Source organism: Salmo salar, chromosome 24 (genome assembly GCF_965601325.2).
Source record: "Salmo salar chromosome 24, fSalSal1, whole genome shotgun sequence".
Classification (NCBI taxonomy): domain Eukaryota; kingdom Metazoa; phylum Chordata; class Actinopteri; order Salmoniformes; family Salmonidae; genus Salmo; species Salmo salar.
This window is the reverse complement of record NC_138314.1, coordinates 7,716,424-7,732,500: the sequence shown is the minus strand read 5'-3', so window position 1 is coordinate 7,732,500 and position 16,077 is coordinate 7,716,424. Positions and strand designations below refer to the sequence as shown.

At 44.3% G+C, this 16,077-nt stretch overlaps 1 protein-coding gene across 3 annotated transcripts in view; it reads left to right on the top strand.

Annotated features, from left to right (window-relative positions):
* The window catches only part of fbxl17 (F-box and leucine-rich repeat protein 17), a 317,987-nt gene that overhangs the window by 288,886 nt on the left and 13,024 nt on the right, over positions 1 to 16,077 (top strand). For all 3 annotated transcript variants that reach the window (XR_006761752.2, XM_014171122.3, XM_014171124.3), the window contains one exon: positions 2,859 to 3,001. Coding sequence is in view for 2 of the 3 variants with exons in the window: in XM_014171122.3 (XP_014026597.1) it covers positions 2,859 to 3,001 (143 nt within the window). In the remaining variant the exon portion in view is untranslated. Of the gene's footprint in view, positions 1 to 2,858; positions 3,002 to 16,077 lie in introns of those variants that run through there.

Below are 16,077 nucleotides of genomic sequence, written 5' to 3'. Positions count from 1 at the left end.
CCCCATGTGTGTCATATCATGTGGTAGTGTGAGCGTGTTGTTTTAGGCCTTCCTATAGTGCGGATGTGTTAGCAGTAGGGGAACCACTGCATATAGAAGAGTAGCGTCCCACTGCAGTCAGGGAATGGCTAAGGAACTTTTTCATGCTTAATTCTTAGATGTGCAGTGTGTTAAGCTCCCTCCTGCCTCTATACCAGGGTTCCCCAACTGGCGGCCCATGGGCCGAATTTGCCCCCCCCCCCATGTTTTCTGAGCAACAAAAAAATAACAGGAACAAATCACCAGGAAATCAGCTCCAAATGATCTGTTCCCAAGTATTTCCACGCATAATAGAGAGACACGTGATCATATACAAATGTAAGCAAGGTTTGAAATGATTATATATTTTAGACAAATATTTGAGCTTCGTAATACAAATGATTTGTAATTATGTTCCTGCTCTCCGAACATCCACTCGAAGAAAACTTCCGCATCTGAATCTAGATAATGATCCCTGCTCTAGACGAGCTCTCTGTCATGTTGATATCAAAGTCCTGATAGGTGTTGCGGGGGAGGGAGTGGTTGGGGGGGGGGGGGGGGGGGGGGGTGATAAGGGTGGGTGGGGTGTTGGGGAGAGTGGAAATGTATGGGGCGATGCTACGGCAATGGGGGTGTGTCTGGTCAGATTTAAATGAACACTTTCCCAAGCCCTTCTGACCAGATTTTACCCTCCCCCTCCTCAAGAGAGAGAGAGAGAGAGAGAGGAGAGAGAGAGAGAGAGAGAGAGAGAGAGCGAGAGAATGTATTCAAACATCAAAGGAGGACAACTGATCTGGTTTTAGGTCCTCCTGCTGGGAACAGACAAGGGGAATGGGAGGTGGCGAGGAGAGTACGGGAAGCTCTTTAGCTCTCTGCCCCCTGCCTCTGTCCGGTCGGTCTCTCTTTCACGCACGCACAGATCTCTGCTCGAGCCCTCTCAGGGGCGAGCGTCTCTCTCCGGCCAATAAGGCTCCTACCGTATGCTCATGGCGGAACGGAAATGTATCATTTAATGCTTTTTAAATAGACCTCCTTTCCCTCAAAGCCCTCTCCTGCTGTGTGGGTGTAACGTAACATATAGTATTGGGTGTAATGTATACGTAGCTCAGGGCACTTGGTTTAAGACATGTGGTTTCTTTGTTCTGTGCTTGTATGAGTCTTTGGATTCTAAACTGGTACAATAAAGGTTGGTATAATTAATGATGTGGTGCTTTGGACCACCTGCACTGTATTTAGCACGTGTATAGTCAATGTGTCTGGCTCTTTGTAACAGTCTATAAATATACAGGTGATTATGATGCATTCATAATACCTTGAGAATTACACTGTAACTAGAATCTACCCTAAATCTGATACCTTGACTCATACCCTGGGCTGATGGTGTATTTGAGGTCACGTATGCTAAATATGTCTGAAATGGAAAGGTCGATATGAGGGCATGCCTTTGTGTGTGTGTGTGTGTGTGTGTGTGTGTGTGTGTGTGTGTGTGTGTGTGTGTGTGTGTGTGTGTGTGTGTGTCTCTGTGTCTGCGTGTGAGTGTGTGTCTAAAGTTATTGATGCTGTTAGTGTTTGACGGCGAGCAGTTTGGTTGAAATGCAAGTCTGCCGACTTCATTGAGTCTGTCTCAGCCTCACACTCTGACCTGACCAGCACCTGACCTCATGCTCCACTTCCAGGGACAATTATAACCCTACACTATATTTAACCTCACATATATTTAGGCTGCTTGGGTTGATCTTTTGAAGGCAAGGCCTGAGGTCTATCATGCTACCAGTTAAATAGATTTGAAGTTAGACGTTTTTCAGGGAAAACAACATGGAGGTTCAGTACATGAGAGAGCATGAGAGACAAAGGCTGACTTTGCCTTTCACCTCTTCTGTCATCCCTTTCACCTTCGTCTCATCCTCCACTCATTAGTGATGACGTGAGTGTGTAGAGAACAAAGTCGAGACACTTTTAATCGATCACAGAGTAGCGTTCCGCTTGTCCGTCTGCCCAGCGTTTGACGGGTCGGCGATTTGATTATGCGTACGTGTTTGTTTCCGGAAACACTGAAACTATTCACGCTGTTCTGCTAAGAAACAAAAAAACGTACCATGGATCGAAATGAGAGGTCGGCGTTTCACTACGAACACAGTAACATGCGCGCGCCCCCTCGCGCACACAGGGACACACACACACACACACACACACACACACACACACACGTATCCATGCGATCACGCAGTGACAGACAGTGGTTGTCTCCTCTGGCATGATGTCCCCTCTTTACTTTGGCACTCTGTGCTTAGCTTGTCAGCCTTGTCACATACACACACACACATTTGTTTAGACTGCTGCTGGACTAATCCATTAGAGCGCTGGCATGTGTCACAGCGCTGCCAGGGGAAGGACAGTGTGCCAGGGTAAAGTGGCACCCTGCCAGCGGCGTGTGATCATATATGTGTGTGTTTGGGCGGCAGGTAGCCTAGCGGTTAAGAGTGTTGGGCCAGTAACCGAAAGGTCGCTGGTTTGAATGCCCAATTTGACAAGGTGGAAAATCTGTCGACGTGGCCTTGAGCGAGGCACTGAACCCTAATTGCTCCTGTAAGTCGCTCTGGATGAGAGCCGTCTGCTAAATGACTCAAATGTAAATGTGTGTGTGTGCGCTCTGTCTAAACAATGGAATAGTGTGTGTGACAGTCACTCAGGTCATCGAACCAGCGGGCTGTTTATGCATTCTCTCTCTCCTCTCCTCTCCTGTCCTCTCCTCTTCTCTCCTGTCCTCTCCTGTCCTGTCCTCTTCTCTTCTCTCTCTCATATCACTTACATGGCCTTTCTTTCCTCTCTTGTCTCCATAGCTCTGATAGCGATTGGCCAGTACAGCAGCACCATAGAGACAGTGGATGCGGGCTGGTGTAAAGAGATCACTGACCAGGGAGCTACACAGATTGCCCGAAGCAGCAAGTCACTACGATACCTGGGCCTCATGAGGTGTGACAAGGTAAGATGATGCGTAGACACGTCTACCGTATTCATGTGGAACCCCTGTGTGTGCGTGAATTGGCACGCCATGAGGTAAAGGAAGGAAAGAGCGGTGTGCCTGCTCTACCTAAAATACTGTGAACACACACGCAACACGAGGCCACCGGTGTCCAGCTCAGAGGATGACCAATTAAACAGTGTCCAGAGGAAAGCGTGTAGGTAAGCCACTGCCCCGTAGGCCCAGTGTGTGAGGCCATTCGGGCCGTCCCTGTGCCCAGTGTGTGCTGGTGTATGAGGGGGGAGAGAACATCAGTGTAATGTCCTTGTTCTAATAATCAAGAGTCAGTCCTGTATCGGAGCTAAGAGACGTACAGATCCCACTGATGAAGTGGTCAATACGGACGGACATCATTATAGAGATGGGTGGGTGGATATGCTTCATAATATTTATCTTAAAAAGAGATTATATAGGACTTGGTAGTGGCTCTATGCTGTAGTTGTTTAATGAAGATGAATATGTATGTAATAAATGTATAGAAAAGTATGGAGGGACCTTAGGGACCACACACTGATGAATTGGTCTATGTTAACATAATTATCCAGGACAGGGTCTATATGGATCGTATTTATCTCTGTGTAATAAAGAGTAAGCACATTACAGCCCAGGTGCTCGCTTATTCTCTATGGTGATTTAGCAGGACCCTCTCCCCCTGTGACCTTACAATCAATATCTATAGCCACGTGCGCACACACACGGAGAATTACAACTTCTACTGCGAATAACTACATTAAACATGGGAGGCGTTGTTTCGTGTAACCGAAAGGTTGCTGGATCGAATCCCCGAGCTGACAAGGTCAAAATCGGTCGTTCTGCCCCTGAACAAGGCAGTTAACCCACTGTTTTTATTTTACCTTTATTTAACTAGGCAAGTCAGTTAAGAACAAATTCTTATTTTCAATGACAGCCTAGGGGGTTAACTGGGTTAGAACGACAGATTTGTACCTTGTCAGCTCGGGGATTTGAACTTGCAACCTTTCGGTTACTAGTCCAACGCTCTAACCACTAGGCTACCCTGCCGCCCCGGTAGGCCGTCATTGTAAATAAGAATTTGTTCTTAAATGACTTTCCTAGTTAAATAAAGGTTAAAAAAAATATGTAACATCAAAATCTTACTCCAGAGGGAAATGATATTGATACTGATATTTCTGGCCTGTAGGAAAGATGGGTAAATATTTGTATTTATTTAGAGTGTGTATGCCAGGAGAGAGGACTCTGGAGTTAATTCCACTAAATGGGGCAGTAATTTGCGGTATTAGAAAGGTATTAGGTATTTAATGGGCCATAAACGGTGAAGAGAAGCCGAGAAAAATATCCTTTCCTGGAGAGACAGAGATGTGTTCGGTCTCCCAAGGTCACAAAAAGCAAGGCCATACTGGAAGCTGTTGTTATTCTCTGTGCCCTGAAAGCATGTTTAGCATTGCAAATGAAGTCAATAGATGTTGTAGAGGTGAAGGGATTAGACTAGTCAAGCTCTGGGCTGTTATTGTTCGAGGTGTCAGTTTGTTTGGTGAGCTCAAGTCTGTGGAGAGGGGAGCTACAGATGATCAGGTCACACAGAGAGAGAGTTGAAATCAACTGTATATAAACCGTATGTAGAATGTACATGAGATGGAGTGATGTTGAAGAGAGAGAGAAAGAGAGAGAGAAATAGGGAGGGGGTGGTTCAAAGTGGGAGTTTGAAGCTGGAGTAGGCATCTAGTCTCCCCATGTAGGCCCGGTGGGCAGGTGTGACCATGCCCTCCATTCACCCTGCACCTCCTACACTCTCATTCCTCTCTCTTATCTCCCTCACAAGCTTTAAGCACCAGCTGTCAGAGCAGATCACTGCACCTGTACATAGCCATCTGTAAATAGCCCATCCAACTACCTCATCCCCATACTGTATTTATTTATCTTGCTCCTTTGCACCCCAGTATCTCTACTTGTACACTCATCTTCTGCACATCTATCACTCCAGTATTTAATTGCTATATTGTAACTTCGCCACCATGGCCTATTTATTGCCTTACCTCCCTTATCCTACCTCATTTGCACATGCTGTATATAGACTTTTTCTACTGTATTATTGATTGTATGTTTGTTTATTCCATGTGTAACTCTGTGTTGTTGTATGTGTCGAACTGCTTTGCTTTATGTTGGCCAGGTCGCCGTTGCAAATGAGAACTTGTTCTCAACTAGCCTACCTGGTTAAATAAAGGTGAAATAAAAAATAAATGTACCCATCATCTCTCCCTTGGTGCGAACCTAATCCCTCTCTCAACCGCCATCCCTCCGACTCATAGACTACACCTTTCTCTCTCGCTCTCTCTCTCTCAGTTAAAATTTCAATTTAAGGGGCTTTATTGGCAAGGGAAACACATGTATACATTGCCAAAGCAAGTTAAATAGATAATAAACACAAGTGAAATAAGTGAATAAGTGAAATGTATATAGTCAGTGATGTAGCGATGTGCAAATTTGTTAAAGTACAACAGGGAAAACATAAAACATAAATACGGGTTGTATTTACAATGGTGTTCTTCACTGGTTGCCCTTTTCTTGTGGCAACAGGTCACAAATCTTGCTGCTGTGATGGCACACTGTGGTATATCACATAGATATGGGAGTTTATCAAAATTGGATTTGTTTTTCGAATTCTTGTGGGTCTGTGTAATCTGAGGGAAATATGTGTCTCTAATATGGTCATACATTTGGCAGGAGGTTAGGAAGTGTAGCTCAGCTTCCAACTCATTTTGTTGGCAGTGTGCACATAGCCTGTCTGCCTTTGGCGGCCTTTCTCAATAGCAAGACTATGCTCACTGAGTCTGTACATAGTCAAAGCTTTCCTTAATTTTGGGTCAGTCACAGTGGTTAGGTATTCTTCCACTGTATACTCTCTGTTTAGGGCCAAATAAACTCACCAAAAAAAGAAATGTCCCTTTTTCAGGACCCTGTCTTTCAAAGATAATTCGTAAAAATAAAATTAACTTCACAGACCTTCATTGTAAAGTGTTTAAACACTGTTTCCCATGCTTGTTCAATGAACCATAAACAATTAATGAACATGCACCTGTGGAACGGTCGTTAAGACACTAACAGCTTACAGACGGTAGGCAATTAAGGTCACAGTTATGAAAACTTAGGACACTAAAGAGGCCTTTCTACTGACTCTGATAAATACCAAAAGAAAGATGCCCAGGGTCCCTGCGGGACAGGTACAGTATGGCAACAACAACTGCCCGAGTTACACCAGGAACGCACAATCCCTCCATCAGTGCTCAGACTGTCCGCAATGGGCTGGGAGGCTGGACTGAGGGCTTATAGGCCTGTTGTAAGGCAGGTCCTCACCAGACATCACCGGCAACAAACCCACCGTCGCTGGACCAGACAGGACTGGCAAAAAGTGCTCTTCACTGACGAGTCGCGGTTTTATCTCACCAGGGGTGATGGTCGGATTTGCGTTTATCGTCGAAGGAATGAGCGTTACACCGAGGCCTGTACTCTGTTTCGGGATCGATTTGAAGGTGGAGGGACCGTCATGGTCTGGGGCGGTGTGTCACAGCATCATCAGACTGAGCTTGTTGTCATTTCAGGCAATCTCAACGCTGTGCGTTACAGGGAAGACATCCTCCTCCCTCATGTGGTACCCTTCCTGCAGGTTCATCCTGACATGACCCTCCAGCATGTCAATGCCACCAGCCATACTGCTCATTCTGTGCATGATTTCCTGCAAGACAGGAATGTCAGTGTTCTGCCATGGCCAGCGAAGAGCCCGGATCTCAATCCCATTGAGCACGTCTGGAACCTGTTGGATCGGAGAGTGAGAGCTAGGGCCATTCCCCCCAGAAATGTCTGGGAACTTGTAGGTGCCTTGGTGGAAGAGTGGGGTAACATCTCACAGTGAGAACTAGCAAATCTGGTGCAGTCCATGAGGAGGAGATGCACTGCAGTACTTAATGCAGCTTGTGGCTACACCAGATACTGACTGTTACTTTAGATTTTGACCCCCCCCCCCCCCCCCTTTTGTTCAGGGACACATTATTCAATTTCTGTCTGTGGAACTTGTTCAGTTTATGTCTCAGTTGTTGAATCTTGTTATGTTCATACAAATATTTACACATGTTAAGTTTGCTGAAAATAAACGCAGTTGACAGTGAGAGGACGTTTTTTTTGTGTGTTTAGCATTCTAGTTTGCTCAGTTTTTTTGTTGTAAATTCTCTCCAATATGTCAAGTAATTATCTTTTTGTTTTCTCATGATTTGGTTGGGTCTACTTGTGTTGCTGTCCTGGGGCTCTGTGGGGTCTGTTTGTGTTTGTAAACAGAGCCCCAGGAGCAGCTTGCTTAGGGGGCTCTTCTCCAGGCCCTTCTTGCATTGTCTCTCAGATCGTTCATAGCTTTGTGAAAGTTACCTTTGGCGCTGATGTTTAGGCTGAGGAATGTATAGTTTTTTGTGTGCTCTAGGGCAACGGTGTCTAGATGGAATTTGTATTTGTGGTCCTGACAACTGGACCTTTTTTGGAACACTATTTATGTCTTCCTGAGATTTACTGTCACGGCCCAGGTCTGACAGAATCTGTGCAGAATATCTAGGTGCTACTGTAGGCCCTCCTTGGTTGGGGACAGAAGCACCAGATCATCAGCAAACAGTAGACATTTGACTTCAGATTCTAGTAGAGTGAGGCCGGGTGCTGCAGACTGTTCTAGTGCCCTCGCCAATTTTTTTATATATATTTTGAAGAGGGTGGGCCTTAAGCTGCATCCCTGTCTCACCCCCCAGCCCTGTGGAAAGAAATGTGTGTTTTTTGCCAAATTTAACCTCACACTTGTTGTTTGTGTACATGGCTTTTAAAATGTCGTATGTTTTTTCCCCCAACAACACTTTCCATCAATTTGTATAGCAGACCCTCATGCCAAATTGAGTCAAAAGATGTTTTGAAATTAACAAAGCATGAGAAGACTTTGCCTTTGTTTTGGTTTGTTTGTCAGTTAGGGTGAATATGTGGTCTAATTTGGTAAAAAGCCAATTTGACATTTGTTTTCGCTGAGGAAATGTACGAGTCTGTTGTTAATGATAATGCAGAGGATTTTCCCAAGATCGCTGTTTCATTTAGGATACCATCAGCCCCACAGTCCTTTTTGAGTTGAAGGGTTTGTATTTTGTCCTGTAGTTCATTCAATGTAGTTGGAGAATCCAGTGGGTTCTGGTAGTCTTTAATAGTTGATTCTAACATTTGTATTTGATCATGTATATATTTTTGCTGTTTGTCTTTGAAATAGAGCCAAAAAGACTGGATAAGTGGTTTATCCATACATCTTCGTTTTGGAAGACATCCTCCTCCTTCGTGTTGTTGTTTGTTTTCCAATTTTCCCGGAAGTGGTTAGATTCTATGGATTCTTTATTTACATTGAGCTGATTTCTAACGTGCTGTTCCTTCTTTTTCCATAGTGTATTTCTGTATTGTTTTAGTGTTTCACCATAGTGAAGGATCAGGATTTCTCGGTCTCTATGTTTTTGTTAGGGATAGGTTTCTCAATTTCTTTCTTAGGTTTTTGAATTCTTCATGAAACCATTTGTCATTGTTGTTAATTTTCTTAGGTTGTCTGCTTGACATTTTTAGATTTGATAAAGAAGCTGAGAGGTCAAATATACTGTTTAGGTTTTCTACTGCCAAGTTTACACCTTCACTATTACAGTGACATTGTCTAGAAGGGATGGAATTTGTTGTTATCTAATATTTTTTTAGTCGATTTTTAGTAGATTCTCTCTAACTGGTGATGTCTCTCTCTCTCTCTCTCTCTAACTGGTGATGGCTCTCTCTCTCTCTAACTGGTGATGGCTCTCTCTCTCTAACTGGTGATGTCTCTCTCTCTCTCTCTCTCTAACTGGTGATGGCTCTCGCTCTCTCTCTAACTGGTGATGTCTCTCGCTCTCTCTCTAACTGGTGATGCCTCTCTCTCTCTCTAACTGGTGATGGCTCTCGCTCTCTCTCTAACTGGTGATGTCTCTCTCTCTCTCTCTCTCTCTCTCTCTCTAACTGGTGATGGCTCTCTCTCTCTCTCTCTAACTGGTGATGGCTCTCTCTCTCTCTCTCTCTCTCTCTCTCTAACTGGTGATGCCTCTCTCTCTCTCTAACTGGTGATGGCTCTCGCTCTCTCTCTAACTGGTGATGTCTCTCTCTCTCTCTAACTGGTGATGTCTCTCTCTATCTCTAACTGGTGATGGCTCTCTCTCTCTCTCTCTCTCTCTAACTGGTGATGGCTCTCTCTCTCTCTCTAACTGGTGATGTCTCTCTCTCTCTCTAACTGGTGATGTCTCTCTCTCTCTCTCTCTCTCTCTCTCTAACTGGTGATGTCTCTCTCTCTCTCTAACTGGTGATGTCTCTCTCTCTCTCTAACTGGTGATGTCTCTCTCTCTCTCTAACTGGTGATGTCTCTCTCTCTCTCTAACTGGTGATGTCTCTCTCTCTCTCTAACTGGTGATGGCTCGCTCTCTCTCTAACTGGTGATGGCTCTCTCTCTCTCTAACTGGTGATGGCTCTCTCTCTCTCTAACTGGTGATGGCTCTCTCTCTCTCTAACTGGTGATGGCTCTCTCTCTCTCTCTCTCTAACTGGTGATGTCTCTCTCTCTCTCTAACTGGTGATGTCTCTCTCTCTCTAACTGGTGATGGCTCTCTCTCTCTCTAACTGGTGATGGCTCTCTCTCTCTCTAACTGGTGATGGCTCTCTCTCTCTCTAACTGGTGATGGCTCTCTCTCTCTCTAACTGGTGATGGCTCTCTCTCTCTCTCTCTCTAACTGGTGATGGCTCTCTCTCTCTCTAACTGGTGATGGCTCTCTCTCTCTCTAACTGGTGATGGCTCTCTCTCTCTCTAACTGGTGATGGCTCTCTCTCTCTCTAACTGGTGATGGCTCTCTCTCTCTCTCTCTCTCTCTCTCTCTAACTGGTGATGGCTCTCTCTCTCTCTAACTGGTGATGGCTCTCTCTCTCTCTAACTGGTGATGGCTCTCTCTCTCTCTAACTGGTGATGGCTCTCTCTCTCTCTCTCTCTCTCTCTCTCTCTCTAACCGGTTGATGGCTCTCTCTCTCTCTAACTGGTGATGGCTCTCTCTCTCTCTAACTGGTGATGGCTCTCTCTCTCTCTAACTGGTGATGGCTCTCTCTCTCTCTCTCTCTCTCTCTCTCTCTCTAACCGGTTGATGGCTCTCTCTCTCTCTAACTGGTGATGGCTCTCTCTCTCTCTCTCTAACTGGTGATGGCTCTCTCTCTCTCTCTCTAACTGGTGATGGCTCTCTCTCTCTCTCTCTAACTGGTGATGGCTCTCTCTCTCTCTAACTGGTGATGGCTCTCTCTCTCTCTCTAACTGGTGATGGCTCTCTCTCTCTCTCTCTCTCTCTCTCTCTCTCTAACCGGTCGATGGCTCTCTCTCTCTCGCTAAATGTCTCCATCTCTCCTTTATCCCTCCCTTTAGAAAAGAGCAGTGCCTCTAAACTATATTTCCTCACAACCAATGTTGATCTCTCTCATCCCTCTCTTCTTCTCTCGCCCCATCCCTCTATCCCTAAGACTAGTCATTCACAGCAGTGTGAGGTCAGTGGCGATAGCAGTAGAGACATCAGCATGGTAAAACACGGGCTCTGGGCTGCTTAGTTAGGGCCAGGGCCACTTATATAGTCCCGCTGCCATGGTGACTCAGTTCAGTTTGATATGACATGTCCTTCAGGATCAGCTGGGCACGAGGCTCAGAGTGCGCTCCAGATATTGTATTATACTGTATTAGCTCTGGATAAAATATAGCAGTCTGTTGAGAGCCATGTCCTCATCTGGATGAGTTTATTACGGTCTTTTCATTGTGTCGTTTGGAGGCCTTCTGGTCTACCCTTGAGAGATGAGGGTTGGAGAGAGAGCAAGATGAATTTCTCTTTTATGAAGAATCTTATTTGGCAAGGCTCAAAAAATGTGTTTGCAGGAAGATCTTGATTAGTTTGTATTGATCCACATGGGGCACAGGGTGCTCGTCCCTGATTGGTTGGCTTCGCTCGTCATGTTCTTTCGTCTTCGTCTAATGAAGTCCAGTTTGTTTCTAGGGAGAGAAAGTGCAAGTCACCGATTCTGCCTCCAGTTAGCTACTAGCATCCCCTATTAGATTGTTGTCATCCATAGCTGTGCTGCTACTAGCAGACATGGTACATGGTTACAGTTTGAATGAGAGGAAGCGATTGTGTTCACGTCACTGGTTTCCTCTCCCTCCCTGGAAAGAGCGAGGTGTCAGAGGCCGCGATCTCAAATGGAACCCTATACCCTATATAGACCACTACTTTTGACCAGGGCCTATAAGGCTCTGGTCAAAAGTAGTGGACTATATAGGAAATGGGGTGCCATTTGAGATGCAGGCCCCCATCTCTTTTACACAAATACACACTTGGGTGATAACCTTGACACACGGAGGGAGGGAGCGCAGGACTTAGCCACGGCTTTTCCTTGGCTTGCCTTGTGTGGATTTGTTTGGAAGTGTCAGAACATGGGGGGATGTTAATTTGTATGTGTGTGTGTGTGGTGTGTGTGTGTGTCCATAGCCTCACAGTGTGGACCAGTCCTAGAACCCAGACTGTGTAGAATTCACAGGACTGTTAACAGGGACCATATGGTGCCCATGGTGCCGGGGATGTGAAGGATTGACCGTTACACTTTTATATTATCACACTTCCTCACTGGATGGGTTTTATAGTCTGGGAACTGGGCGTGACTCTGCTTTGCTAGGATCTGGGTTTAGCTGGGGGGAAAAGTTGACTTCAACCACAATGAAGGTTCTCGCTTGTTTATCCACTCAAAGTCGATTCAAATTGTGATCCAAATTTAGAATTGTAGTTTCGACGATGTAAAAATGTATTACGCATGTGTCTGTCTGTCGGTCTCTGTCTCCCTTTGTGTATGTCTCCCTTTATGTCTTGTGTGGAGTGTGTATGCATGTGTACTATAAAATAGATGTGTGGAGTTACTGTCCCTGAGTGGAATTTGTGCTATTTGCTGTTAACACAGTTTAGAATGGGGCATTGAGATTAAACACCCCTAGGGTCTGGGGAATGGCGCGTTCTGCCTGATTCCACTCATCAACCCGCTGCCCTTAGGGCCAAACCTCCACGGCCTGACAGGGAGAAAAAGAATGCTATTGATCCAAACTCACCCAAAATAATCAAATAATTTCATTTTGTCATCTTTAAACTGTCTGCCTGCCAGGCTTTGAAGTAGGGAGCTGAAAGACTGGAGAAGTGTCTTCCTTTTATCTTCAGAGAAACAGATCCATTTTAGCCACAAGTAGCCCATATGTCAGAGTATGCTCCTCAGAACAGCAGGCTCTTCACATGGCCAGTCCTCACTGGAATGACAGTTCTGCCCCAGCACTATTTATGTCTTACTAATCTACTAAAATTGAACATGCTGGATTTTTCTTGAAGGACAAGCTAGTTAAAGCTAGTTAAATAGTCTCAAAACAAAATACTAAACTTCCCAGTAGTGATGTGCGGGTCAGCTGTTTGTTCACCCGCACCCACCTGCAATTGCTAATAACCCATCCGCAACCACCTGACTATGTGATAAAGTGAAAATCTGAGGACCGCTCCCGATCCTAATCCGCTAGTTGTCCGATAGAAAATGTGCTGTACAGTGAGAGATGGCGAGTGGAATTTGACCCTTTTTTATTTGACCCTTTTTCTCCCCAATTTCGTGGTCTCCAATTGGTAGTTACAGTCTTGTCTCATCGCTGCAACTCCCGTACGGACTCGGGAGAGGCGAAGGTCGAGAGCCGTGCGTCCTCCGAAACACAACCCAACCAAGCCGCACTGCTTCTTGACACAATACCCACCTAATCCGGAAGCCAATGTGTTGAAGGAAACACCGTACACCTGGCGACCGTGTCAGCGTGCACTGCGCCCGGGCCGCCACAGGAGTCGCTAGTGCACGATGGGACAAGGACATCCCTGCCGGCCAAACCCTCCCCTAACACGGACGACGCTGGGCCAATTGTGCGCCGCTCCATGGGTCTCCCGGTCGCAGCTGGCTGCGACAGAGCCTGGACTCAAACTCAGAATCTCTAGTGGCACATCTAGCACTGCGATGCAGTGCCTTAGACCACTGCGCCACTCGGGAGGCCTCGGCGAACAACATTTTTTAACAGGCCTTTTCAGATAGGTCTATGTTTCTGCTGATCATTTCCGAAATGTTGAAGGCGATTTGTTAGTCAAATTGTCTATAATTAGAAACGGTGCCTTCTGAAAGTTTTCATACCCTTTGACTTATTCCACATTTTGTTGGGTTACAGCCTGAATTTAAAATAAATTCAATAGATTTAAATATCTAATTTACATAAGTATTCACACCCCTGTTAGATCATATTTGGCAGCTATTACAGCTGTGAGTCTTTCTGGGTCTATAAGAATTTTGCACACCTGGATTATTCTTAGAAAAATAATTTAAACTCTGTCAAGTTGGTTGTTGATCACAGCTAGACAGCCATTTTCAAGTCTTGCCATAGATTGTCAAGCTGGTTTAAGTCAAATCTGTAACTAGGCCACTTGGGAACATTCTATGTCGTCTTGTTAAGCAACTCATGTATATTTGGCCTTGTGTTTTAGGGTATTGTGCTAATGAATGGTGCATTTGTCTCCCAGTGTCTTTTGGAAAGCAGACTGAACCAGGTTTTCCTCAAGGACTTTTCCTGTGCTTAGCTCTATTCCGTTTCGTTTTATCCTAAACAAAAAACTCCCTAGTCCTTGCAGATGACAAGCATACCCATAACATGATGCAGCCACCACCATGCTTGAAGAAATATGTGTTGTGTTGGATTTGCCCCAAGGACATAAAGTTAATTTCTTTGCCACATTTTTGCACATTTTACATTAGTGCCTTATTGCAAACAGGATACATGTTTTGGTATAGTTGTAATTCTGTACAGGTTTTCTTCTTTTCACTCTGTCATGTATGTTAGTATTGTGGAGTAGCTACAATCTTGTTGATCCACCCTCAGTTATCTCCTATCACAGCCATTAAACTCTGTAACTGTTTTAAAGTCACCATTGGCCTCATTGTGAAATCCCTGAGCGGTTTTCTTTCTCTCCGGTAACTGAGTTAGGAAGGACGCCTGTATCTTTGTAGTGACTGGGTATATTGATACACCATCCAAAGTGTAATTAATAACTTCACCATGCTCAAAGGGATATTCAATGTCTTATTTCTTTATTTTTACCAATCTACCAATAACTGCCTTTGCGAGGTATTGGAAAACCTCCCTGGTCTTTGTGGTTGAATCAGTGTTTGAAATTCATTGCCCGGCTGAGGGACCTTACAGATAATTGTATGTGTGGGTACAGAGATGAGGTAGTCATTCAAAAATCATGTTAAACACTATTATTGCACACTGAGTCCATGCATCTTATTATGTGACTTGTTAAGCAAATGTTTAGGCTTGCCATAGCAAAGGGATTGAATACGTATTGACTCAAGACATTTCAGCTTTAAAGTTTTTATTAATTAGCAAACATTTCTACAAACATAATTCCACTTTGACATTATGAGGTATTGTGTGTAGGCCAGTGACACAAAATCTCAATTTAATCAATTTTAAATGTGGAAAAAGTCAACTGGTGTGAATGTACTTCTCTTATGTTTTTAAAGACGTTTAGAGACCGGAGAGAAAATGCAATAACAAAACAAAAAAAACAGGGAATATTTTTTGTACATTTATCAAAATGACCAGTTTTTGGGAAATTAAAAGCTGTTAAAATGACCCAAAATGTATTTCATTAAGATTTCAGTTCAGCTTGGATGCATGTTTTATGTGATTGAAATACTATCAGCTTGTATGATGCTAATCAAGATATCACCTTTACACATGGTCCCTAACTGTACATTCATACTCTCAAGATGCTGAAAGAAAGAAATTATATTTCACCTCTCCTGTTCCTGAATCAAAATGTAGATTTGGTGTATAATTTTACTCTAAGAAATGCTTAATTCTACAGGAGTTAATATTATATTAGGCTATGTGAGAGGTCATAGAACTATAGTCAGTGTCCAGATTTCATGTAGCCTACTATTCCATTTAACCCATCTGAACAGTACAGTTCCCTTGACGTGCCATTTTGAAGTCCCAATTTTGTGACTGACAAATTTGTATAGCGCCTCTCTATTTAATTCAACTCTGACATTGTCCTTTTTGCCACAGTGGATCTACGTTAACTTTTCTGCCCAAGTTCCCAAAAGCATTTGGCAATTACTGTGTATTTGATACTACAGTTAGGTCTTAAAGCTTAGGCTACGCACTAAATTTCGAATTTACATTTTTTATTGAACTTTTTATTTAACTAGGCAAGTCAGTTAAGAACAAAATCTTATTTACAATGACGGCCTACCCCGGCCAAACCCGGACGACGCTGGGCCAATTGTGCGCCGCCCTATGGAACTCCCAATCACGGCTGGATGTGATACAGCCTGGAATCGAACCAGGTACTATAGTGACGCCTCTTGCACTGAGATGCAGTGCCTTAGACCACTGCGCCACTCGGGAGCCCTAAAGCCAGATAGAATTGAAAGAAAAACCTAAATGTAGCCTATAGATATGAATTGCAAATGTTTTATGCATTGTTATCTCTTTATTCAACCCGCCTGCCTGCCACCCACCCGCCCTTCATCCACACTATTTCATGACCCTAAACCCGCCTGCCCCGCAGATATAACCGCAGGGACTGCGGGTTATGAGTCAACCTTCGCATTACTACTTCCCAGCCCCTTGTGTATTTTGCAGTTGAGTAACACACAATGTTTAATGGACTTTTTTGTTGTTGTTGCAACGTTGCAAAGTCTGTCTCCTTTAGCAATAACATTCACAACTGCTTTGACTAGCCATCAAATCAAACAGGCGCCCGTGATTTCACAGCCAACCAACACACCCAAGACTGTTGATGTACCATCTGAGGGATTCCATCCATGTGTTCCTAATAGGAATGTTTTTATTAGAATATTTTTACACAGCTTTACTGTACCTCTCCTCTCCTTAGTTAG